The sequence below is a fragment of the Chrysemys picta genome, chromosome 9 (assembly GCF_011386835.1).
Source record: "Chrysemys picta bellii isolate R12L10 chromosome 9, ASM1138683v2, whole genome shotgun sequence".
Taxonomy (NCBI): Eukaryota; Metazoa; Chordata; order Testudines; family Emydidae; genus Chrysemys; species Chrysemys picta.
Genome location: NC_088799.1, coordinates 55445094 through 55471377, shown reverse-complemented (window position 1 = coordinate 55471377; position 26284 = coordinate 55445094). Strand labels below are relative to the sequence as shown.

Genomic DNA, 26284 nt, shown 5'->3' with positions numbered 1-26284 from the left:
CACATTAGGGATCCACCCGCAGTAAAGCTTCCCTTCTCCAACCGGTTGTGTGCTTTTCTCCTGGAGTGGTCGCAGCTGACCTCAGACCAATGGGTCCTCAACACCATCTCCTGGGGCTACACCCTCCAATTTACCTCTACCCCTTCCAACTACCCTCCGCCCCCATCTCTACCGGGGGACCCTTCTCACGAGGCCCTGCTCAAGCAGGAGGTGGGGTGGCTCCTTAGGAGCTTAGGAGGAGTGGAAGTGGTGCCAGCAGAGTTCAAACGCAAGGGGTACTACTCTGGCTATTTCCTTATCCCGAAGGCCAGAAGGGGTCTCAGGCCTATTCTGGACCTGCAAGGCCTGAACCAGTACATGGTAAAGCTCAAATTTCGCATGGTCTCTCTGGCCTCCATCATCCCCTCCTCCAGACCAGAGACAGGATGGACAAGGTTCTCACTCTGCCTGAGCCAGTGATCGCCTCCCTACAATGGGGGTCCTCCCCGGGGAACATGCTCCACGGGGTGCCCATTCAGGGGCAGACCCCCATCGATGTACCTGGTGTCCAACGCTTTGGACCTGGGGTGGGGAGCCCATGTGGGGGATGTTCAGACCCAAGGTCTGTGGTCTGTGCAGGACCTTGCCCTTCATATAAACGTCAAGGAACTCAGGGCGGTGTGGCTGGCGTGCATGACCTTCCGCTCGAACCTGGAGGGCAGAGTGGTCAGGGTTCTTATGGACAACATGGCCTTAATGTTTTACATCAACAGGCAAGGCGGGGCCTGCTCCTCTGCCAGGAAGCCCTCAGGCTGTGGGACTTCTGTATAGCCCACAACATTTGCCTACAGGCCTATCACCTACCGGGCGCCCGGAATTCTCGGGTGGATCGCCTCAGCCGAGACTTCTTCTCTCAGCATGAGTGGTCTCTACATCCAGAGGTGGTGCACAGACTTTTCCAAGAGTGGGGAACTCAACCAGGTGGACCTGTTCACGACTCGGCAGAACCGCCGGTGTCCCTGGTTCTGCTCCAGGGGGGCCTAGGGAAGGGCGCTATCTCCGATGCCTTTATCCTATCCTGGTCAGGTCAGCTTCTCTACGCTTTCCCCCCGTTCCCTCTGATCGGCAGGGTCCTGGAGAAAATAAGGGTGGACTGGGCCCGGGTCCTCCTGATTGCCCTGGTGTGGCCCAGGCAATATGGGTACAGGACCCTCATGAGTGTGGCGGTCACCCCGTCATGGCCATTGCCATCCTACCTAGATCTGATCTCCCAGGACCAGGGCCGTCTCCTCCACCCCAACCTAGCAGCACTCCACCTCATGGCGTGGCTGCTCAATGGTTGGGTCAGGAGGAAAGGACATGCTCGGAGGGGGGTTCAGCGCGTCCTCTTGGGAAGCAGGCGTCGAGCCTACTTAGAATCATAGAATATCAGGGTTGGAAGGGACCTCAGGAGGTCATCTAGTCCAATCCTCTGCTCAAAGAAGGACCAATCCCCAACTAAATCATCCCAGCCAGGGCTTTGTCAAGCCTGACCTTAAAAACCTCCTGGGAAAGTGCTCTCGGTTTTCCTGATGGGCAGCTGAGCGGAGCGTTTCCCCCGTTGCTGCCCCGATCCAGCTCATTTTAGACTATCTCCAGGGGTTGCTAGGGGCGCTCCCCTACAGGTACTGCTAGGGGAAAAGCTTCCGCCACTGGTGCACGTGGCAAGCACGTACACCTATTGTGGAATAGACATGAGTAACACATCTCGAAGAACACCAGTTACGGAAAAGGTAACTGTCTTTTACTCCATCCCAGGAATTCTCTCTCATTCAGCATGGTTCCTGATGGTAGAGATCCTAAGATAAAGTATGTGATGGGTTTGGTCACAGAGACCCCCTTGGAACTGTCACCTGATGTGCTGAGACTACCTCTGAGCCCGTTTTCTCTGCCAGCTTGGGCCTCCAGAACCCTGCCTTGTTGAGCCAGACATGCCAGTCTGCTCCAACACAGACCCAGGGTCTGAACCATGTACCCCAAAGCTGCAGACTTAACTGAAAACAGCTTAAGAAGTGCTCCTGTCTCTAGAATCCAGACATGCAGTTCCCAATGGGATCCAAACCCCAAATAAATCTGTTTTACTCTGTATAAAGCTTATACAGGATAAACTCATAAATTGTCTGCCCTCTATAACACTGACAGAGAGAGATGCACCGCTGTTTGCTCCCCCAGGTATTAATTACTTACTCTGGGTTAATTAATAAGCAACAGTGATTTTATTGAATATAAAAAATAGGATTTAAGTGGTTCCAAGTAATAACAGACAGAACAAAGTAAGTAACCAATCAAAATAAAACAAAACACGCAAGTCTAAGCCTAATACATTTAAGAAACTGAATACAGGTAAATCTCACTCTCAGAGATGTTCCAATAAGCTTCTTTCACAGACTAGACTCCTTCCTAGTCTGGGCCCAATCCTTTCCCCTGGTACAGTTCTTGTTCCAGCTCAGGTGGTAGCTAGGGGATTTTTCATGACTGCAGCCTCCTTTGTTCTGTTCCACCCCCCTTGCATAGCTTTGGCACAAGGTGGGAATCTTTTGTCTATCTGGGTCCCCGCCCCTCCTTCTAAATGGAAAAGCACCAGATTTAAGATGGATTCCAGTACCAGGTGACATGGTCACATGTCCTATGAGACCCCAAGCCTTCTTTCTTCCTGGCCTGACTTACAGGAAGGCTTGCAAGTAAACAGAGCCATTTACAACCAATTTTCCTAGTTGATGGGAGCCATCAAGATTCCAAACCACCATTAATGGCCTACACTTTGCATAATGACAGTAGGACCTCAGTTATATTTCATATTTCTAGTTTCAGATACAAGAATGATATATTTATACTAATAGGATGACCACACTCAGTAGATTATTAGCTTTGTAATGATACCTTACAAGAGACCTTTTGCATGAAGCATATTCCAGTTACATTATATTCAAACTCATTAGCATATTTTCATGAAATCATATGGAGTGCAACATCACAAAGTATTTCAGAGCAGGTGTCTCAAGACCCACCTGGCTTCTTGGAAGGAGTCAGAGAAGGACTTGTAACTTTAAGTGGAGAAGTTCTATGGTACAGTGTGAAAAGACTAACCTGTATCCTTTTAGATCCTTTTGTGAGCAATGCACTATAGTGATAGTATTAAAATACGTACATTCTATTTTATATTTAATTACATTTCCTGTATAAACTTTTCTGTGATGCCTAGATAAAAAGCTGTTCGTCTTTGTGTAGATGCAACTGTGTATTTGCCCCACCTTAAATCATGACTGTTAGATGCTCTGGAAATGCAGGATACTTATTTCCATGTAGCAATCCTCCTGGGCCACTGGAAGTTCCTCAGATTTATTGTGTCTGGCTGGCACTACCAGTACATTGTGCAACCTTTCGGCCTGTCTTCCACTCCCCAGATGTATATCAAGTGCATGATTTTTGTAGCAGCGTACCTCAGGAAGAGGGGAATTCATATCTTTCCATATTTAGATGATGGGTTATTGAAGGGCAAGTCCAGAGAGGGAGTCCTCTGTCATGTCCTCGTCACACTACACCTACTCAGTCATCTAGGTCTCATCCTAAACAGTGGAAAGTCAACACTGATTCTGTCATAACTATAAAGGGAAGGGTAACAGCTCTCCTGTGTACAGTACTATAAAATCCCTCCTGGCCAGAGACTCCAAAATCCTTTTACCTGTAAAGGGTTAAGAAGCTCGGGTAACCTGGCTGACACCTGACCCAAAAGACCAATAAGGGGACAAGATACTTTCAAATCTTGGTGGGGGGGAAAGGCTTTTGTTTGTGCTCTTTGTTTGGGAGTCGTTTCGCTCTTGGGACTGAGAGGGACCAGACATCAATCCAGGTTCTCCACATCTTTCTAAACAAGTCTCTCATATTTCAAACTTGTAAGTAAAAAGCCAGGCAAGGCGTCTTAGTTTTACTTTGTTTTCTCAACTTGTAAATGTACCTTTACTAGAGTGTTTATCTTTGGTTGCTGTACTTTGAACCTAAGACTAGAGGGGAGTCCTCTGAGCTCTTTAAGTTTGATTACTCTGTAAAGTTATTTTCCATACTGATTTTACAGAGATGATTTTTACCGTTTTCTTTGATTAAAAGCCTTCTTTTTAAGAACCTGATTGATTTTTCCTTGTTTTTAGATCCAAGGGGGTTGGATCTGTATTCACCAGGAGTTGGTGGGAGGAAGGAGGGGAATGGTTAATTTCTCCTTGTTTTAAGATCCAAGGGGTTTGGATCTGTATTTACCAGGAAATTGGTGAAAGGTTTCTCAAGGCTTCCCAGGGAAGGGAATCCATTTGGGAATGGTGGCAGCGGACCAGAACTAAGCTGGTAGTTAAGCTTAGAAGTTTTCATGCAGGCCCCCCCACATTTGTACCCTAAAGTTCAAAGTGGGGATACAGCCTTGACAGATTCCAACTCAAAGAATCAAGTTTACTAGGGCCCTGATAGACTCTACATGGTTTAAGACTAGTTCTGCCAACCAAGTGACTACAGGCAATTTGCCACCTATGTCCAGAGTTTCAGTCTCAACCCTCACCCCCAGCCTGAGTATGCCTGAGGTTGCTAGACCTTATGGCTTCATGTACACAGCTAGTCCAACATTCCAGATTGTGCCTATGTCCTCTTCAGATGTGCCTGAAGTCAGTCAATCATCTGAGTTATCATCCCTTGGACAGACAGGTCTGACTTCCTCTGCCAATACTGGACTCCTTATGATAATGGACAATTCAAGGCAATGTGTGCCAGAGTGTTCCCTTCGCTTGGTCCCCACCAACCGGGAATGTTGTCACCAATGCCTGCTTAATAGGTTGAGGAGCACATCTAGGGTTGCTGAAAGTTCAAAGCCTGTGGTCAGAACAGGAAGTTTCCATGCATATAAATGTTCTGGAGCTTTGTGGCATCTACAATGCCCATCAGGCCCTTTGAGATCACATTAGAGACTTGTCAATGCGCATCCTTACCGATTATACTACCGTGATATATTATGTGAACAGACAGGAGGGACCTGGCAATCTTCAGGGTGCTGTGTTAGGAGGTGATCAGGCTCTGACAGTTTGCATTGGGGAAAACGTTACCCCCCTGGCCAATTCTCTTACCTGGGATCCAGAATCACCTGGTGGATCACCTCATCAGAAATTTCTCTTTGAATCACGAATGGTCCCTGAAGCCCAGCATCCTGCAGTCCATTTTTTGAAGTTTGGGCAGCCCAACAATCAAACTGCTTGCCATTAGAAATGACAAGAAATGTCAGATCTTTTAATCCCAGGGGTGGGGTCTCAGTCTGGGCTCCTTCATTGATGCTTTTCACTTGAGCTGGGAATTGGCACTGTTGTATGGTTTTCCTCCAATTCTGATAATCCTGCAGGTCATTCTCAAGCTGAAGTTGGACCATGCCAAGCTCATTCTCATTGCTTCAGCATGGCTGAGGCAATGTTGTTGGTTCTCCAACCTTCATGTTAATGGTTTGCCCTCTTGTATCTGTTCCTTTTCATCCCGACCTCCTGACTTAGCATCATGTCGGGTATTGCATTCAGCACTTCCTGCATCTCACAGCATGGATACTGCATGGTTAGATGAGGAGGAGGAATTATGTTTGGAGTTGGTGTTGGGAAGTCTTGCTCAATAGCAGGGAGCCCTCCACCAAAGTGTTCTGTTTGTCGAAATGGAATCAGTTCTGGATTTGGTCATTAGCCTGTGGAGTTCATCTAAAGTTGTCTTGTATCCAGAGCATTTTGGAGTACCTGTTACACCTTCAGTCTTCTGGTCTTGCGCTTTGTTCATTGAAAGTCCACCTGGCGATGACTTGGGTGTTTCATCTGCCCACGGAAAAGTCGATGGTTTCAAACCTCAGGGCAGTGAGGTTCTTAAAAGGAGTCACTTGTCTCTGCCCATTGGTTAAAGAGCCAATTTCTTTGTGAGACCTTAATACTGTCTTAGCTATTCCTTTGGGGCCTCCATTCGAGCATCTAGTAACTTCTTCTTTCTCCCTTCTGTGTCAGAAAACTGCTTTCCTTGTGGTGATAACATCCAGCAGGAGGGTGGGTGAGTTGTAGGCTTTGATGGTGGAACCCCGTTACACTCAATTTTCTAAAGATAGGATATGGCCGCAGGGTTACTTTAAGTGTTTATCCAAAGTTGTTTCCCAGTTTCACCTGAACCAAGCTGTATATTTACCAGTGTTCTTCCCTAAGCAGCATTCACTGCCAGAGGAACAACATGCTCAAATAAATGTGTTAGTCTCTAAGGTGCCACAAGTACTCTTGTTCTTTTTGCGGATATAGACTAACACGGCTGCTACTCTGAAACCTCCCAGAGGAACAACATCTTCACTCACTGGACATCAACCGATGTTTGTTTAGCTTTGTCTCAATAGGAGAAAATAGGACTGAATCTCAATGGGACCAAACAGATCCGCTCCTTACCTTGTTTGTTTATTTCATATGCAGACCAAATTAAGGATTAAGCAGTCTGTTCACAGGTGATCTCCGGGTGGATAACTTCCTGTATACTCTGCCTCAAAGGATACATGCTCATTCCACAAGACCCTAGGCAACATTGATGGCATTTCTAAGTGACATTCCTATATTGGACGTTTGTAGGGCTGCCACTTGGTCATCTGTGCATACTGTTATAAACCACTATGCCATTACTGCTGCATCCAGATCAGATTCAGACTTTTGGAAGGCAATCTTGTAGTCCTTGTTTAAATAGACTCCAAACTCTCTCCTACTATGAGTACTACTTATGAGTCACCTGAGTAGAAAACATGGTTGCATCTACTCAAAGAAGAAAAAATCATTACCTTCTTGTTAACTGTTGTTTGAGATGTGATGCAGACGTGTATTCCACAACTTACCCTCCACCCCCACTGCATCAGAGTCTGTACTTCTGATGTTCGGTACAAAGCCACTGAGGGAGTTCGGGGTGGCGCTGCCCTTGGGATGGGGTTGGGCCGCAGGGCATGAACGCCACCCCTACAGGTACTGCTAGGCAAAGTTCTCTGGCTCCAGTGTGCTAGGTGTGCGCCGCCTAAATTGAATACACAGCTGCATTGCATCTTGAGGAACAACCGATACAGATAGGTAATCGTTTTATGTGGGCTCTCAATTCAGATAAAAATAAAGTGATCCTGAAAGACCTAGGGAAACAAATAGAAGAAATGGCCGAGGTGATATCATTAGCACTTTCAGTTGAGGCAGTTTGCCTGCCTTATGTGACTTAGGTTCACAACATAAGATGCTTATTAGATTCTCACCTGTTTCTGGATGTCCATATAGCAGTAGTGGCCAAGAGTGCTTATTTTGTCTTCTGTGCTTGGCCATGAGATTGTGACACTTTCCTTTTGAATGCAGATGAACTCATGATTAAGGCTACTATTTAATCACGGGTATTTTTAGTAAAAGCCATGGACAGGTCCTGGGGAATAAACAAAATGTCACGATCAGTGTCTTGTCCATGACTTTTACTAAAAATACCCATGACTAAATGTTAGGTGCTGGGGGAGGGGGGCGCTCCAGCGGACGCTGCTGCTCTGGGGTGGATGTTCTGGTGGTCGCTGCTGTTGCTGGGGTGGGGGCACCCCGGGGCCTGCTGCTGGGGTGGGGGGAAGCCCGTGACCCTGCAGTTGCTGCTGAGGGGGGCAGCCAGTGATGAGCTGCTAAAATCTTAACAACCGGTTCCCTATAAAAAGTTCTGATTTAAGGGATGTGCCACAGTATGTATTTTTTGTACCAATAGGGTTACCATACTTCCGTATTTTCCCGGGAGGAATTTTTAAATTTTAAAATTTCCGCCCGGACGGCGATTTAAGAACCAAAAAGCCTGACATCTCTGGGAAAATACGGATGTATGTTAACCTTACCTAAAGTTCTTTTTAAAAAAGATGGGCCTGAACTAGAAATGAGCTCCGTTTCACATCTGTGGGTCCCCGCCACTCCCTGGGGGTGTGCTAGGGTGACCAGATGTCCTGATTTTATAAGGACAGTCTCGATTTTTGAGTCTTTTTCTTATATAGGCTCCTATTACCCCCCACTTCCTGTCCTGATTTTTCACACTTGCAGTCTGGTCACCCTAGGGTGTGCACATGTGTGGGTCCCAGCTGCTCCCTGCCCCCCCTCATTGAAGCAGGTGTTCAGGGTTATTGCCCTGGTAACTGCAGGGCACCAGTGGACATGGGGCTGACTGAAGACAGGCATGGGGTAGGGCTAGCTGGAGGCAGGGGGTGCGCCAGAGGCTGGCTGTGCACCAGGGGCTGGCTGTGGGCAGGGGCTGGCTGTGGGCAGGGGGTGCGACGGGCTGGCTGCGGGCAGGGGCTCGCTGTGGGCAGAGGCTGTGGGCAGGGGCTGGCTGGGGGCAGGGTGGTGGGTACTCACATGGGGAGAGGGGCTGGGAGCATTCCCAGCAGCAGGACGCAGCCCAGGCTCAGCAGAGCAGCTGGGGACCCACCAGGTAGCAGCAGGAGCCCCAGGGCCAGAGGTCCAAGGAGCAGCAGCAGCAACAGGGCCAGGAGCCAGCCCACATGGCTCCTGAAGCGCAGCGCCCCCGGCGGCCGGGAGGAGGAATTACACGCTTCCCGGCCGGAGCCCATCAAAGCTTCCCTTGCAGGGAAGCCGGTTAACAAGTGATTCTAAAACCGCTTCAAAATTTAACAACTGGTTCGTGCGAACTGGTGCGAACCAGCTCCAGCTCACCCCTGGGGGCAGCCCAGACCCCCGCTGCTGCTGCTGGAGGGAGGGCTGCTCAGGTGGCCCTGGGGTCAGCTGCACCAGCTGCTGCAGCTGCAGAGGTCATGGTGGTCCCGGAAAGTCACGGAATCCGTGATTTCCGTGACCTCCATGAAAGACTCGCAACCTTACTCATGATTATTCATGCCTTTGTCACTTCAAGATTGGATTACTATAATATGCTGTACATGGGACTATATTTTAAGATTACTTAAAAACTTCACTTGGTGCAGAATGCCTGCTTGTTAAGTAGTGCCTATCAGAGAGAGCGCATCATACCTGTGTCATCCAATCTGCACCAGCTTTTGGCTTGTTTCCAGGTGTAATTTATGGTGTTGGGTTTTAACTTACATTATCCCTATATAGTTGGCGGCTGTGGGTACCTCTGAAGCCACCTAACTCCTCATGTGATACTATGCCAATTGAGATAAGCTAAGACTCTTAAACTATGACCCCCCAGTGTTAAGTGGAAGGGGGCTGGTATGAAGCATCTTTTCAGTGAGATATCTTCTACTTTGCATTTGCTTTCCCACAAATTTGCATCATCAGTTACAAAACTCTAGACCTCTGTTTTTATCTTTGGAGGCGGTTTTTAGGTGCAGCCAAGTCTAATGGTAATTCTTGAGTTCAAACTGTTAAATGAAAGAAGAAATCTAACAAACCCCAGGAAGTAAGATAAGCCTTAGCACTTTTAAGAAAATATATATTTAAAACAAGCCTTGTGATTAAATATCTTCATTATTTCTTTCAGCCAAATTACTAATTTAACAATCCACTTTTACTAATATGATCTATAGTTAACATAATTGTAAAGGTTTTTATCAAGTTTATTTTAAAGCACTTTTGCATTTTTCTAAAGTGTGAATAAAAACATTTTAGGATGTTTCAGATTGCACATTTTAAAACTACATTCAAAACTTTACCAAATGCCCTGAGGCCTTAGTAAAATTAAAATTTTTATATGTGACTTGGCTCAGACCATGCGGAAACAAAAATATTGCAGCCCATTGCAGTTCAGTATCTGTGGTAGAGAGTACATGCTATTTTCTTGTCTGTCTTCAGTGTTCTTGTGTGTTCTACTTGATCGTCTGTTTTGCTCCTAGGGTCCATATCAGGATACGCTGGAGTTTCTGTTTGGCAGTAGGGATGAGTGTAAAAACTTCTGGAAAATCTGTGTGGAATATCACACTTTCTTCAGGCTGTTTGATCAGCCGAAACCAAAGGCTAAAGCAGTCTTCTTCAGCAGAGGGTCTTCATTCAGATACAGGTATGGCATAGGATAACTCAGCATATTTATAAAACACAACTTTTTATAGTTAGGAAATTAAATCATGATGAAAAACTGCTTTAACATAATTCTGAAGTTAAAAGTTTCAGAATCTGTTCCTGATGCATAAGCATTCTTTGTTCCAAACCTGGACATTTTTATCTACTCCTTTCATGATGATTTTTATAATATTGGTACTTTGCTTGGGTTCACAGTGGACGAACACAGAAACAGCTGGTGGATTATGTTAAAGACAGTGGGATGAAGAAAACTCCCTATGAAAGGTAAAACCCATGATTTTTAAAAGGTAAAATTGAGACTCTTGGAAGCCCCTATGTTGATATCCTAAATCTCACTTTTAATGAAATTGCTGCTTTGAGACATATTTCTTTTTTTAATTATAAAATTATGAGGAACTGAGGCACAGAGAGGCTAAGTGACTTGCCAAAGTCTCACAGGAAATCTGTTGCAGAGCGGAGACTTGAAATTGTATTCTACCTTTGATTTATTTTTTGAATTTCTCTCTCTCAAGTGTGCACACACTCTAACTACTAGTAGGAAATGTTTCAAAGAGATATCATCCTTCCTTTCAGTCCATGTGGTTTTCTTAAGTGTGTATGGTTTACATGAGTTAGTTAGAAAATACATTCCAAAGGCAGTTTTCACAAAATGAGAAAAGGTCTACGGGACATTAATCTGGGTGATAAAAAGATGGAAAATTCTATAAAAAATGTGTATTAACTATTTGCACTTCTGATCAGCTTCCTGTCTTGAGCAGGGATTTTCTAATTAAAAACGGTTACCTGTGGATCAAATCACCAGCTTTTATAATTTATAAAAAGGGCTTTTTTTAATGGAAAATGGGTACTATTACAGGCCACGTATTGTATACAGTTAACTGACAATGTTCTTTGCATAAGTGTTGAACATGAATTGACTTGCTCTCTGTTTTGACACCATATTAATTTATGGATATCTGTGTGCTTTGATGAGGAGGAATTTTTTTTAAAAGAACAGACACCTTTATGCTGTCTCATTCTTCTATTCTCTCATGTCCTTGCAGTTGCTTTTGCGTTCTCCTTTGAAAACATGAATGGTCTGAATCTAATGTCTCTGTTTTCTGTAATTATCTTGCTTCTGTGTTTTGTAGTAATTCACAAATATTTCATGTGCTTGCTGTACCTTCCTTTAGTCATTGCTGAAAGGGGGATATAACATAGAATCATAGAATATCAGGGTTGGAAGGGACCTCAGGAGGTCATCTAGTCCAATCCCCTGCTCAAAGAAGGACCAATCCCCAACTAAATCATCCCAGCCAGGGCTTTGTCAAGCCTGACCTTAAAAACCTCCAAGGAAGGAGATTCCACCACCTCCCTAGGTAACCCATTCCAGTGCTCGACCACCCTCCTAGTGAAAACGTTTTTCCTAATATCCAACCTAAACCTCCCCCGCTGCAACTTGAGACCATTACTCCTCGTTCTATCATCTGTTACCACTGAGAACAGTCTAGATCCATCCTCTTTGGAACCCCCTTTCAGGTAGTTGAAAGCAGCAATCAAACCCCCCCACATTCTTCTCTTCTGCAGACTAAACAATCCCAGTTCCTTCAGCCACTCCTCATAAGTCATGTGCTCCAGCCCCCTAATCATTTTTGTTGCCCTCCGCTGGACTCTCTCCAATTTGTCCACATCCTTTCTGTAGTGGGGGGCCCAAAACTGGACACACTACTCCAGATGAGGCCTCACCAATGCTGAATAGAGGGGAATGATCACATCCCTCGATCTGCTGGCAATGCCCCTACTTACACAGCCCAAAATGCTGTTAGCCTTCTTGGCAACGAGGGCACATGGTTGACTAATATCCAGCTTCTTGTCCATTGTAACCCCTAGGTCCTTTTCTGCAGAACTGCTGCCTAGCTATTAAGTCCCTAGTCTGTAGCAGTGTATGGGATTCTTCCGTCCTATGTGCAGAACTCTGCACTTGTCCTTGTTGAACCTCATCCGATTTCTTTTGGCCCAATCTTCTAATTTGTCTAGGTCCCTCTGTATCCTATCCCTACCCTCCAACGTATCTACCACTCCTCTCAGTTTAGTGTCATCTGCAAACTTGCTGAGGGTGCAGTCCACACCATTCTCCAGATCATTAATGAAGATATTGAACAAAACCGGCCCCAGGACTGACCCTTGGGGCACTCCACCTGATACCAGCTGCCAACTAGACACGGAGCCGCTGATCACTACCCGTTGAGTCCGGCGATCTAGCCAGCTTTCTATCCACCTTATAGTCCATTCCTCCAGCCCATACTTCTTTAACTTGCTGGCAAGAATACTGTGGGAGACCGTATCAAAAGCTTTGCTAAAGTCAAGGAATAACACATCCACTGCTTTCCCCTCATCCACAAGGCCAGTTATCTCGTCATAGAAGGCAATTAGGTTAGTCAGGCATGACTTGCCCTTGGTGAATCCATGCTCACTGTTCCTGACCACTTTCCTCTCCTCTAAGTGCTTCAGAATTGATTCCTTGAGGACCTGCTCCATGATTTTTCCAGGGACTGAGGTGAGGCTGACTGGCCTGTAGTTCCCCAGATCCTCCTCCTTCCCTTTTTTAAAGATGGGCACTACATTAGCCTTTTTCCAGTCATCCGGGACCTCCCCTGATCGCCATGAGTTTTCAAAGATAACGGCCAATGGCTCTGCAATCGCATCCGCCAACTCCTTTAGCACCCTCAGATGCAGCGCATCTGGCCCCATGGACTTGTGCTCGTCCAGCTTTTCTAAATAGTCCCGAATCACTTTTCTCCACAGAGGGCTGGTCACCTCCTCCCCATGCTGTGCTGCCCAGTACAGTACTCTGGGAGCTGACCTTGTTCGTGAAGACAGAGGCAAAAAAAGCACTGAGTACATTAACTTTTTCCACATCCTCCCTCATTTAGTAAGGGGCCTAACCTTTCCATGACTTTCTTCTTGTTGCTAACATACCTGAAGAAACCCTTCTTGTTACTCATAACATCTCTTGCTAGCTGCAACTCCAAGTGTGATTTGGCCTTCCTGATTTCACTCTTGTATGCCTGAGCAATATTTTTATACTCCTCCCTGGTCATTTGTCCAATCTTCCACTTCTTGTAAGCTTCTTTTGTGTGTTTAAGATCAGCAAGGATTTCATTGTTAAGCCAAGCTGGTCGCCTGCCCTATTTACTATTCTTTCTACACATTGGGATGGTTTGTTCCTGTAACCTCAATAAGGATTCTTTAAAATACAGCCAGCTCTCCTGGACTCCTTTGCCCTTCATGTTATTCTCCCCGGGGGTTCCTGCCCATCAGTTCCCTGCGGGAGTCAAAGTCTGCTTTTCTGAAGTCCAGGGTCCATATTCTGCTGCTCTCCTTTCTTCCTTGTATCAGGATCCTGAACTGGACCATCTCATGATCACTGTCTCCCAGGTTCCCATCCACTTTTGCTTCCCCTACTAATTCTTCCCTGTTTGTGAGCAGCAGGTCAAGAAGAGCTCTGCCCCTAGTTGGTTCCTCCAGCGCTTGCACCAGGAAATTGTCCCCTATGCTTTCCAAAAACTTCCTGGATTGTCTTTGCACAGCTGTATTGCTGTCCCAGCAGATATCAGGGTGATTGAAGTCTCCCATGAGTTCCAGGGCCTGTGATCTAGTAACTTCTGTTAGTTGCCTGAAAGCCTTGTCCACCTCATCCCCCTGGTCCGGTGGTCTATACCAGACTACCACCATGACATCACCCTTGTTGCTCACGCTTCTAAACTAAATCCAGAGACTCTCAGGTTTTTCTGCAGTTTCATACCGGAGCTCTGAGCAGTCATACTCCTCTCTTACATACAATGCAACTCCCCCACCTTTTCTGCCCTGTCTGTCCTTCCTGAACAGTTTATATCCATCCATGACACTACTCCAGTCACGTGAGTTATGTGCCAGGACTTCCAGTTCTCCCTGCTTGTTTCCCAGGCTTCTTGCATTTGTGTATAGGCACTTAAGATAACTTACCGATCATCCCGCTTTCTCAGTATGAGACAGGAGTCCTTCCCTCTTGCGCTCTCCTGCTCGTGCTTCCTCCCGGTATCCCATTTCCCCACTTACCTCAGGGCTTTGGTCTCCTTCCCCCGGTGAACCTAGTTTAAAGCCCTCCTCACTAGGTTAGCCAGCCTGCTTGCAAAGATGCTCTTCCCTCTCTTCGTTAGGTGAAGCCCTTCTCTGCCTAGCACTCCTCCTTCTTGGAACACCATCCCATGGTCAAAGAATCCAAAGCCTTCTCTCCAACACCACCTGCATAGCCATTTGTTGACTTCCATGATTTGACGGTCTTTACCTGGGCCTTTTCCATCCACAGGGAGGATGGATGAAAACACCACTTGTGCCTCAAACTCCTTTATCCTTCTTCCCAGAGCCATGTAGTCTGCAGTGATCCACTCAGTATCATTGGTGCCCATGTGGAGAAGCAGGAAAGGGTAGTGATCCAAGGGCTTGATAAATCTCGGCAGTCTCTCCGTCACATTGTGAATCCTAGCTCCTGGCAAGGAGCAGACCTCTCGGTTTTCCTGTTTGGGGCGGCAGATGACTCAGTCCCCCTGAGGAGGGAGTCCCCGACCACCGCCACCCGTCTCCTTCTCTTGGGAGTAGTAGTCATGGGACCCCCATCCCTAGGACAGTGCATCTCATGCCTTCCAGTCGGTGGAGTCTCCTTCTGCTCCCTTCCCTCAGATGTATCATCTAGTCCACTCTCCGAATTAGTACCTGTGGAGAGAACATGAAAACGGTTGCTCACCTGTATCTCCATTGCTGGTACATGGACGCTCCTCTTTCTTATTCTGGAGGTCACATGCTGCCAGATTCTTCACCGTCCTTCTGTCCCAGCTGCGCAGCCTGCTCTGATTCTTCAGAATGTTGTGCCCGTAGAAGCATATCCTGACATCTGTCCAGGAAATCTTCATTTTCTCTTATGCAACGCAGGGTCAATACTCCAGACCTCGAACCTTCTCTTCCAATATGGAGACCAGCTTGCACTTTGTAAAGACAAAGTCGCTTCTGTCCTGTGGAAGAAAGACAAACATGGCACATCCTGCACAGGTAACAGCTGAACGCTCACCAGCTCCATATTTCCTTCCTTCTAAGAGCTTCCTCAGCTGTTGCAGTAACTACTCAGAGAAGCCAGTAAGATGAAAGCCTCAGGGCGCTCTCCCCAGGCAAACTCCCTCTGTTAGCCTCCACTGTTTGCCACTCAGCTGGTCCGCTGCTGACTGCCTTTCTATAACAGTCAGGCCCACTCAAGGCCCACCTGGATCAAAGCACTCCCAATTCACACTTTTCAAACATCTTTTTACTCTTTTGCATGGGTGGTTAGAATGAGTGAGATTGGGTAGGGGGAGGAGAAAGGCTGATTGATTTCTTAGTTCCTCACAACATACTCTCTCTCTTTCAGGAGGGGCAGCAAAGCTAGAGTGTCTGCTCATACTTCGAACACAGATGTGCCAAAACAGGTTAGTCCTGCACCATTCTAAATATTATGTTCAGTAAGACTGACAGCCAGCTTTCCAATTTGGCAGTGTAGGGAAAGTTGATTACGTTGTCTTGTTGATCCAGAATCATTTTCACTGTTTGATCTTCATGCTGTGCATAATTTTTTTTCCTGTGGTACTAATTTTAATGGGTACTGCAGGTAGGTTGAAGTGACTCACATGGCTCATCTTTCACACTTCACATAGTTTAAAAGAAATTTTCATACTTATTCCTTGAGATACTCAATCCTGTTCATGTGTCTCAGATCAAATGTCTCTGTCATACAAGCAAAAGGAGTTGTGCTGAAGCAAGCACTTCAGGACTTGACCCTAAATATTTTGTGAATTCCCTCCAATACCCTTGTGTGTATTTCCTTGTCCGCTCTGTTAGTGGAGGGTTTAAAAATGATGGGAGTAATTTGATAACTGATCATGAGAAGTTGTAAAAGGTGAGTTTTTATCTTTCTGGAGATTTTGGTCTTTTTCTGTATATAAAGCTGTATTTGCAGAAAATCTTTCTAGTACACACTTTTACTGAGTCAGATATCAGAGGTAGTATTTTTTCTATGTATGATAAATACACTTTTTTACCTATTCTATTTTTTTTCCACTTCAGAGTGTCTCATTTACTGAGGGCTTAGGTGCTCCTGGGTCCCATGCCTCAGTATCTGCCTCCTTCCATTCAGTTTATACATCATCCACTACCACTACTGACCTGCCCATCTGTACAGAGACGAATCATTCCTTCTTGGACCCCAGAGCACCGTATATGAGGCGTCCAACAGCGGAAAAGAGTATTGCAACACCAACTGAAGAAACTGGGAAGAAAGCGACACAGCAGCCTGGAGCTCCCATACTCCAATCATTCCAAGGTGTTGGGTTTTGTAATGTTGTAGGAAACTGCAGCCCCACTTATACTGGTGTTGAGAGTAGTTGTGGTTTAGATCTAGAAATAGAGAAGGGTAACAAAGAGAGCAAGGTTATCTGTAAAAATGACAATGATGAGGATGACTTTACCACAGGTGTTTTTATTGCTGATAAAAAGCATCAGTATTGCGGTAGGGGTGACCCTCTTTTCACATTGACGAATTCCCAGCTGCAGGTTTCAGAAGAATTTATTGATGATGACCCAACAGAAATCTCCTTTTTTGCTGGGGGATCTGAAGCATTTTCATATGTGTACAGTGGCTTAGACCAAATAGGGTCTGATTTATCTAGGCATGCATCAGATTCAACTAAACTAACTAAGGATGTTCTTCAGCAAAGTATGTTGTCTTCTCAGTCAAGCCCTGACAGATACTCCACAGAAGCAGTAGATATGAACATGGAAGATGAGTTTGAATTTGAAGAAGGGAGTGATTTCAATGGCAATGAGAGACCATCAGATACATCAGAATTGTTTGAGGTTAAAGCACAAGCAAGCAGAATGCAAAGCCTTTTGAGTCCTTCTGAAACCAGTTCACTCATAAACAACCGTTCTGAAAGCAGTTCCCTCAATAATTTGCCACTGAATGGTACATCATCCTTTCACACGTATAGCTCTGCTAATCATTCTGAAGCTAGTTCTATGGTTAACTTCCCAGCCTACTCGGTTCGCTCTGAATCCAGCTCAGCCTTTCAGTTCACTGACATCATTGACCAGTTGGAGCAGCTGAGCTATCCACTTACCACTACAGAAGACTCTACCAGTACAGATACAGACTCCTGGGATTCAGAAAGTGCAACTCCAATGGATGTAAACCACTTCTTCAGCAACCCCTTTGCTCAGGCAACTGGCGAGAACTTCACTTTTGATTTTCAGAATAATTTAAAGAATCTTGCCCAAGAAGATCAAACAGGAAAAATGCACATCAATAATTGATTGGTAGTTTGAAGTTTGAGGTATCCAGCTATGCTGCTCAAACTAGGTTTCAATTCAGAGGTATAATTTAAATCATTTTTGAGGTGGAAAACTATTTTATTTCAGTGGCTGGATTTTAATTTGCATAATATAGTTGATTCCTGTTTCTCTCCTCCTCTTTATTTTCCCTTGAAGTATCCCAGCTTTGTTATTGCATTATATTGAAATGTGTGTCCAGAAAGTCTATAACCAGCTGTGATTTATGCAAAATGCCAAATTTAAAAAACTTCAGAAAGGCTAGTATTGTCAGTTGGGCCAACCAGAATTAAGAAAAATTATAGTCCTATTATACCTTACTTTCTCGGAAACATGTTTTTATGTCAGATTTAGTCTGGTGTGCACTTCCTCCGACATCAGCACGAGATGCTGCTGCTTGTAGGTCAGTTGTTAACAGACCACATCCAATACATAGGTTGTGATCCTGCAATGCAGTAAGAGTCTGTGCTGTTTCTTGAGACAAATATGGACAATCTGTGAATCAACTGTGAAGATAATTCTTAAAATGTCAAGTTTATGCAACAAAAATCTGGCATACCCCTCAAAGAATCAAAATCTTAGATGGCAATTTAGAAGAGGAGCATGTGTACAGTAGCAAATGCATGCTGAGCATCATCTGATCTACCCCTGAAGAGGATTGTTGAACAGTCCAGCAATGAAAAAATTCCCTGCTGTTTTGCCGCTGTTTGAAGGGAGACCCATAGATTATAAAGGCACTTAACTCCTTATTGAACTTTCTCATCTTCTTTGTCTTAATTTAATCAATTACACTGCCGAAAAATGGCTGCAACTTAATTTAATTAAGGCATATAAAACTTGCTTGGTCTGGGAGAAATGCTAAAAGATAAATCAGGCAATAGCTGTCTTCAATTTAAACTCTGCACTGTATTCATCAGAACGCTATTGAAATAAGATGGCTCCTTTCAGGGAAATAAAGACTTGGTGTAAAGTTTAAAAAAGAAAAAGGAAAAAAAGTGAATACCATCAGCCACTGTTTTATCTTCACTGCTTTCATAGGCATTTTTAGATAGGTGACTTTATGTAACATGATTCATAGTGAAGGTGTAATTGAAAAGGTGTAAATATAGATTTCAGTGATTATATCCATTGTACTGATTCATTAAATTAGTGATGGTGGAGGTTATCAAACTTACTTGCTCTCAGTCCACCTAATAGATATTCTTGGTGGGGGCTGGAATTCTGAGATGCAAGATTTTGAGGGCCTTGTGCAAGAAGCAAGTTTAAAATAAAAAATATCCCTGTAGCAGGTTTGGGGTCAAAAGCATCGCCTCTTGAGGCAATTTGGTTTACGTTCCAGATTCTGAACCTGCCTTTCCTAAAAGGGGTAACATTGCAATATCACTTCATTGGATTCCCTCTAAAATAAACAGGTGCATAAATTAGCATAATTAATTTGTTCATACTGTGTGCTTTCCATTAATGTTTATATGCTGTTTCCTGGGTAAGGGACTGATGTATTGAAAAGGAACCTTCATACTTGGTAGGCCACTTAAAAATCTCTTAAGGAATCCTGAGGAAACATTACAAGGAAAGTTCTTTCAATGTGCAATAAAACTTAATGGGGTGATTGTCCCTCATTCACTTATTTTTTTTCTTGTTTGTAGTCTATTCTAACTATTCCTTCTACAGACATGATCATTCCTTAAAGCAGGGCTGGCCAACCTGTGGCTCCAGAGCCACAATCGGCTCTTCAGAAGTTAATATGCGGCTCTTTGTATAGGCACCGACTCCAGGGCTGGAATTACAGGCGCCAACTTTCCAATGTGCCGGGGGGTGCTCGCTGCTCAACCCCTGGCTCTGTCACAGGCCTTACCCCCAGTCCGCCCCTTCCTGCCCCCTCCCCTGAGCCTGCCATGCCCTTGCTCAACCTCCCCCACCCCCACCCCCGAGCCTCCTGCATGCCATGAAACTGCTGATGGGGTGGGAGGGGGAGGCGCTGATAGATGGGGCTGCTGGTGGGTGGGAGGCGCTGGGAGCAGGTCGGGGGAGCTTATGAGGGGCTGCTGATCTATTACTGTGGCTCTTTGGCAATGTACATTGGTAAATTCTGGCTCCTTCTCAGGCTCAGGTTAGCTACCCCTGCCTTAAAGTATTCAGAATGTGTACTCATTCTACGCATTGTGCTTGAGTGGAATCCCTATTGTTGCACTAGGAAGTGTCCGAAGTTTGCATTTGCTGACTGGCATTAGAAAATCAAAGCATACCTATAATATCATATGGTGAAGTATTAGCTGAGCCATTTTTCAAGTGTTTGTGGCTGTTCTGTTTCTTTAAATGGCAGTTCTCTCTCTCTCTCTCTCTCTTCCCCCCCCCCCCAAATATGGTAATCATTTTGCCTCTTGTTGACTTGATTTCTATTTGTGGAAATGTCAGAAATGTGGAATATGGCATCGGTAAATAGGCAGCTGGAGGAGACAAACTTTTTGTTGTTTGGCTATCCCACCAAGCTGGTACTGGTCATGCTATAATTAGTTTATTTTTCCATTATGTAACTTGAAAAAGGCTTTAATTGGAGAATTCTCTTTTAGGGGGATGGAGAGTGGGAGGCAAGTCTTTGGATAGTAATATGGGCAGGGACAATTTCTGATTCTTTTGAAAAACTCCAAGATATTAAAGGTTAAAAATTGCCTTTTATCTATATGTAGGACTTTGTTACAAGGGCTTTCCTAAGGATTGACCGAGTCTAATGTGTTTTTAACCCCCCCCCCTCCTCCTGCCCCACAAAGTTCTACTCCAAATTCTCTTTATAATCGTATATGGAAGCTTACTAATATTTTTTTCTTGAGATGTGGTTAGTCTTAAGGTAGTTGTAAACTTTTCTACCCCTATCTGCACTTTGCAATCCTGTGTATCTTTTAATGGCAATTACAAACCCCAGGGCTTTTTTTAAAACCAAAAGGTAATGCTTTAATTTAAACTCATGCTTCATTCTTGAAAGATACCATAATGACTGGATTCCAGCTCTTGATTCTTTGGCTTCTAGCATGAGACAGGTAGGCAATTTTTGGCAAAAAATATTTAATCCATTCAAATAATATTTTTAGTGAAGCATAACAGCAGGTAAGTCATTTTTACTTCCACAGCACCTGACTCCATTTTCTTTCCGAAGACAGGGGTTGGGAATATTCTGATAAGGACATGCTGATCAAAACCACACAAGCAGAACTAAAAGGCAGCATCCAGCTGCTAAGATAGCACACTAGAGTGAGCAACAGGTATTTCTCCTTTTACATTCTCCTCCAGAAAGCTGGGATATGGGAGACAGAATGGGGAAACACTCTTCTAATGCTGACCTAAATACCGTAAGGGGGCTAGGTAACCAAAACTTAAGTGTTGGCTAGCAGACTGATGGAGGGACTTCAAATCCCTGTGCTATTGGTGGGGGGAGAGGGAGATGTTTCTCTTATGGTTTTTATAATGCCATCCATCATCCTAGTATCTGAATGCCTCCATGTAAAATCAATTAGCAGTACAAAGTCTCAAATTAATTTTATAATCTCTGGTTCTTCCCCCCCCCCCTTTTTTTTTTTTTTAAGAGTATACAAACTTGGGTTGGGGTAGGGTTGTGTGTTTATTTGTTTAATTTTAGTTGGTTTTGTGTGTTGTTTTGGGGGCAGGTAGAAAGGGGATGCTAGTGTTGTAGTGTCTTGTTGTGACAGGCTTTGTCAAAGAAGAATGTTTTGTAGCATTTCCTACAGATGGTCAGACTTCAGATTCACTTAATCTTGCTGATCTATTCCCAGAGGGGAGAGAGCCTCTCAGAAGCATCCTCATGGGTGGTGCAAAGATACAGTCCTCTTCTAGAGAGATTATTGGATTCAGTGCCTTTCCTCAGTTGAGGTGTCAGTTCTAGCATAGGCCACTGTTGCTACCTAGCTTTTTCCCTGGCAGCAGTCACAGCATCCTGCCACACCTACTCCTCTCCCCACGGAAGTGTCTCTGGTTGGACCAGCCCAGGACGAAGGTGAGAAGGCAGGCTCTCAGTTCTCCACTTAGGCTGTTTTACCTTGCTAGTACAGTTTGTGATGTGGTGCAATGTATATTTCAATACCTAAGCATAACATCCTAAATTAAGAAAACGCTAGCAGACTTTCAATTTTGTTTTCAGTTTTTCACAACTTCAGTATTATTAAATAATAGTTGTCAATATTGAATATTTTTAATTTGAGGATAATTGTTTAAAGAAAGTTAACAGTGTGCTACTCAATTTTAAAAGGAGGTGCTGGATACTTACATAGAGAACTGTATTTTTTGGAGTGGAAGGAGAACCTGAGTATGAAAATAAGTTATGGGCACCATGTTACACGTGGATTGGGGTGCTGTGGGGCCGGGGGAGGAATTACATGGGAAACTTTAGAAGATGGTCCTTGTGGAGTCTCCTATGCAAGTTCCCCTGAACAGGGAGGATTTCAGAAAAGAATACAAGACTCATTTGTTCAGATTTGGGCAGTGGCAAGCCAAAGACTAGCAGCCTTTCCATGGTACTTCCTGGCAGCATCACTTCTGAGGATGATTTCTGACCTCATGAACGGAAGGCATGGAAGGGATTTAATGCTGGTCGGCCATCATTAACATCTGCGCAGGTTTCACCTCAAATAGGCCAATAGCCAAGAAGAACATGATCTGAAAAACAGCTATTCACCTACACATATTCCAGTATACTATTCTACCCCACATTCCATATCCTCATACTTGCACAGCCTTCATTAAGTGAAGAGGGAGCATGCCATAGAAACACTGCTCTCCTTCCTCTGAGAGATTTGAGGCCATTCATCCCTTCTGCCTCTGAACTCCCCTACACAGCATGGGACCCTGCTTTAGCAACTGCTAAATGTTTAATCAGGTATTTGTGTATATATACAAATGCATTTATAGAATAGACATATACAATAGTGATTCTTCACCACTGTAGCTATAGCCTACTAATGGATTTAGGTCTAGAGATAAGGTATTTGACTGCACTTCACAGTGCAACAGAAAGCCATTTAAAAATGCATTGCAGGGCTTAGAGTTCCATAAAATAATCTGTACCTATATTTCTCTGTATGTATATTTACACCCACTCATCACTTAAGAATATATTTTTCACCAAATGTCATAGAATCAGAATATCAGGGTTGGAAGAGACCTCAGGAGGTCATCTAGTCCAACCCCCTGCTCAAAGCAGGACCAATACCCAACTAAATCATCTGATCCCCAGCTAAATCATCCGAAGCGTGTCAAGCACCAAAAGAGAGCCTTTTAGTCTTGGTATGTATAGTTACTGAAGTCCATTTGATTTACAAAACACAGGTCACAGAACATTCTGTGAACAAACAGCCATCCAGTTAAGCCTTGGTAAAGTTTACTACATTTGTATTAGCATGTTGTGGTGTATACTTTGTAATTTTAAAATAATCATGAGTCATTAAAGTAACATTTTGTCTATTTCCCAGAAATACTCATATTTTATCATTCATATAGAGTAGGAAATATATTGATTTTCTATCACGTTTCACTTAAGAGCCCAGTAAGGTTACTGGATAAAACAAGTATTGAACTCCCTTATCCTGTGGTATTAGGTAGTGGTAGTGGTTTTTTGTTTAATTTTGTTTATTGCAAATCTTGATAAGATTGTGGGAAAACAGTAACAAAAAAAAATCCTGTTAATTATTATAATGTTGTTTTGGTGCAAACCTGTTGGTAAGTCATTCTTATTATTGTCATTTTGCAAAGGGTGCTCAGCCTTAATTATTAGATATTAATGGACCAAATAGGTATATAGTGCAATTCTCAGTGCAAACACTCAGTCGTCATCTGCACTGTAGCCATTTTAACACTGAACTCATCACAAATGCTACGTGTATATGGATGAGTATACATATATACTAAATATATGGATATTGTGAGATTTTTACAGCTCCAAATGTATATCACAAAGTGCATTTAATTCACTTACCTCTCTGTGGGTTATTAGAAGATTAATCCATTGAGCCAAGAATAACTTAATGGGTTTTGAATCTGGAGTGCTTCTCAAATAATTAAAACTAAGATGTGTAACCTGTGGAAAGACATTACCATAAATTCTATGAAATCACAATATTCCACTATCGCTTCAATGTGCAGGGCTCTGACTTCAGTTTGTGGCAGAGTTCTAAACATTGATAAGAAAGTGCAAAGACCTATCTCCAGAATGTGCAGGTGTACTGTATGTTCAGCTCACAAAACTACTTGTGCCTTAGCCTGAAGTGATCCCCAGTTTAATAGGTGCTAATCTTTGCAGAAAAACATTATGCTAACAATGCAAAAGGGGCTGGAATTTCTTAATGCATCTTTTTAGAACTTGACTTTTTTTTTTTTTAAACCCAGCAAACGTTTTTGTTGAATTATTTGTTTGGGGAGTTTTACAGCTTTGTTTTCTGTTGAAATTGCTGATTATAAACCTACAGATTTGTACTTATTCAGAACTTTTAAAATTGTTTATACAATAAAATGAGGAAACCTTTGATATGAATGACAAAACGGGCTTTTTAGCTTTTATTTTTCTTTACACTTGTGTTTCAAATAGAGTAAATGTTGGTTCTCCTTGGCTTAAGACTCCCAGGAGTTTTATCATCAGATTTCCCAGCTTAGTTTTCTTTTTGTAGGCATTTGAGAGGGTACCGTAGCCTAAGCAAATAGTGCTCAAATTACTGTTTTGTTTGAACCCCTTTATTATGGAGTACAGATGAGAAGAAAAGTTCAGATTTCAGCTTACAAGCACCATTTATGTCAGAGACATTTTCCTATTAGCTCTGGTTCAGCCTCTCTCAGGCAGTCTGCTCTATATCCTTATAACTAGCCATCAGTGATTGTAAGCATAATGCATGGCGATAAGTAGGTAATGTACTCATATTTTCTGTGTTACACATTCTCTTCCAGAAGGCCATACTTATTATACAGCTAAATCTTGCGTGCCTTACTCATGCAAGATAGTCCCTTTGAAATCAGTGCATCTAGTTATACAAGTAAGGTGAGCTGGATTTGCCCTTTTGGTTTTAGAACTTTCTGAAAAATAGAATTGCTTTCCATACTTGAACTGCTTAGATGTAAAAAAAAACTGTTGCCTTGTTTTCTTAGTAGTCAAGGAGAATTTAAGACTGATGTCTCTGATTTTATACCAGAAGTGTGTGATCTAACAATAAGATACTAGACCCTTAGTCATATTATGTTATTACAATATCTGAATTTGAGCTGCTATTTTCATTGCAACATGTAGCTGTTTTGGAGATTCATAAGTTAAGCCCCAAACCTGCAATTCACTGGATGCAAACACAGTAGTCATGCATGATCAAGTTGTATGATGGCAGCCTCACCTTAGACTAACCCAAGTCGTGCTGAAGTAAATATTATACTATATCAATATAAAATTTTATAAAAGTTTTTAATATATGCTACCTATGATACCAAGATATTATGACAAATGCAATATGGTCTTTAAAGATGCTTTGGTTACTCAACTATATTTTTAGAAATATGAAAATCAATAAGTTCACATTCTGATCATAACCTGTAAAATTAAGAGTGAGAATTTTTAAAACAAATTGGGCCCTTCCAGTAAAGTTCTTAAGCAGGTGCAAAACATTTACATGTGAGTAGTTCCGTTAAGTTATAGCTGTGTTTAAAGTGTTTTATTGGGTCAAAGCAATAGTGTGTGAAAAAAGAGTGGAAAATCTATGAATTAAAAATTGTAGCGGCAAAAGAAATAGCTGAGAGGGTTTTTTTTTTTTATGCCTCTATAGCCCAAATATTTTTTTTTAATGATTTTAAAGAACAGTTTTGCAGAGAATAAGTTCAGATTTTGGTCTTTCTTTGTTTTAATTAAAAGCAGTATTTTGAAATATCCAGGATAAGGAACACTTTTTACATTAAAAAGGTTGTAGAGCAGTTTTTAAACTAAGGGCTAGGGGGAAGCCAACAGGCGCAGAGGAGCACGTGGTACGGACATCCCTTAAAGGAGGATCTATAAATGGAGATTCCCTATGCCTTAATAAGGAGGAGAGGATGAAAGATGATAAAATACAGGTAGGATCTGGTGAGAAATAGTCAAAAGAAAAAAAGTCCCATTCAGTTACATCATGTAATGGCAGACCGTTAAAAAGTGACAAGTTTTAAAGTGCTTATATACCAATGCTAGAAGTCTAAATAATAAGATGGTGAACTAGAGTGCCTCTATTAAATGAGGATATTGATATAATAGGCAACACAGAAACTTGGTGGAATGAGGATAATCAATGGAACACAGTAATACTAGGATACAAAATATATCGAAAGGACAGAACAGGTCATGCTGGTGAGGGAGTGGCACTATATGTGAAAGAAAGCGTAGAATCAAATGAAGTAAAAATCTTAAATGAACCAAACTGTACCATAGAATCTCTATGGATAGTAATTCCATGCTTGAATAATAAGAATATAGCACTGCTCTACAGCCAAAATGCTTCTGAAATAAATCTAGTCAAACTTTACTAATTCTGGGTCACTGAGAACGAAAATGTTGCTTAAAATTGTTGATTGGCCCTAGTTTTCAAGATATGCTATTGGGTCAGTATATACGACCCTTGACTTGGGAATGGCGGAGGATAAGTGAGTTATAAAGGGAAGGGATCTCAATTTAAACCAGAAATGACTAAAATACATCTTTGACTGGATCTATGAATAAATCTATGACTGGGTTTGGACAGTACTTGCTTTTTTGGCAAAATAATGAATGATGCAATCTGAAGCTGGTATTGCGTCATACATGATATGAATTGCATCATGTTATTCCTAGAAGTCATGGATGATGCAATCATAACAAAGCTTACATCACTCTGCTGAAC

At 43.2% G+C, this 26284-nt stretch overlaps 1 protein-coding gene across 15 annotated transcripts in view; it reads left to right on the top strand.

Annotated features, from left to right (window-relative positions):
- FARP2 (FERM, ARH/RhoGEF and pleckstrin domain protein 2) overlaps positions 1 to 26284 on the top strand; it is a 270101-nt gene that overhangs the window by 124661 nt on the left and 119156 nt on the right. For all 15 annotated transcript variants that reach the window (XR_010590399.1, XR_010590400.1, XR_010590401.1 and 12 more), the window contains exons 10-13: positions 9851 to 10014; positions 10230 to 10298; positions 15451 to 15508; positions 16143 to 16398. Coding sequence is in view for 12 of the 15 variants with exons in the window: in XM_065557154.1 (XP_065413226.1) it covers positions 9851 to 10014; positions 10230 to 10298; positions 15451 to 15508; positions 16143 to 16398 (547 nt within the window). In the remaining 3 variants the exon portion in view is untranslated. The remainder of the gene's footprint in view (positions 1 to 9850; positions 10015 to 10229; positions 10299 to 15450; positions 15509 to 16142; positions 16399 to 26284) is intronic.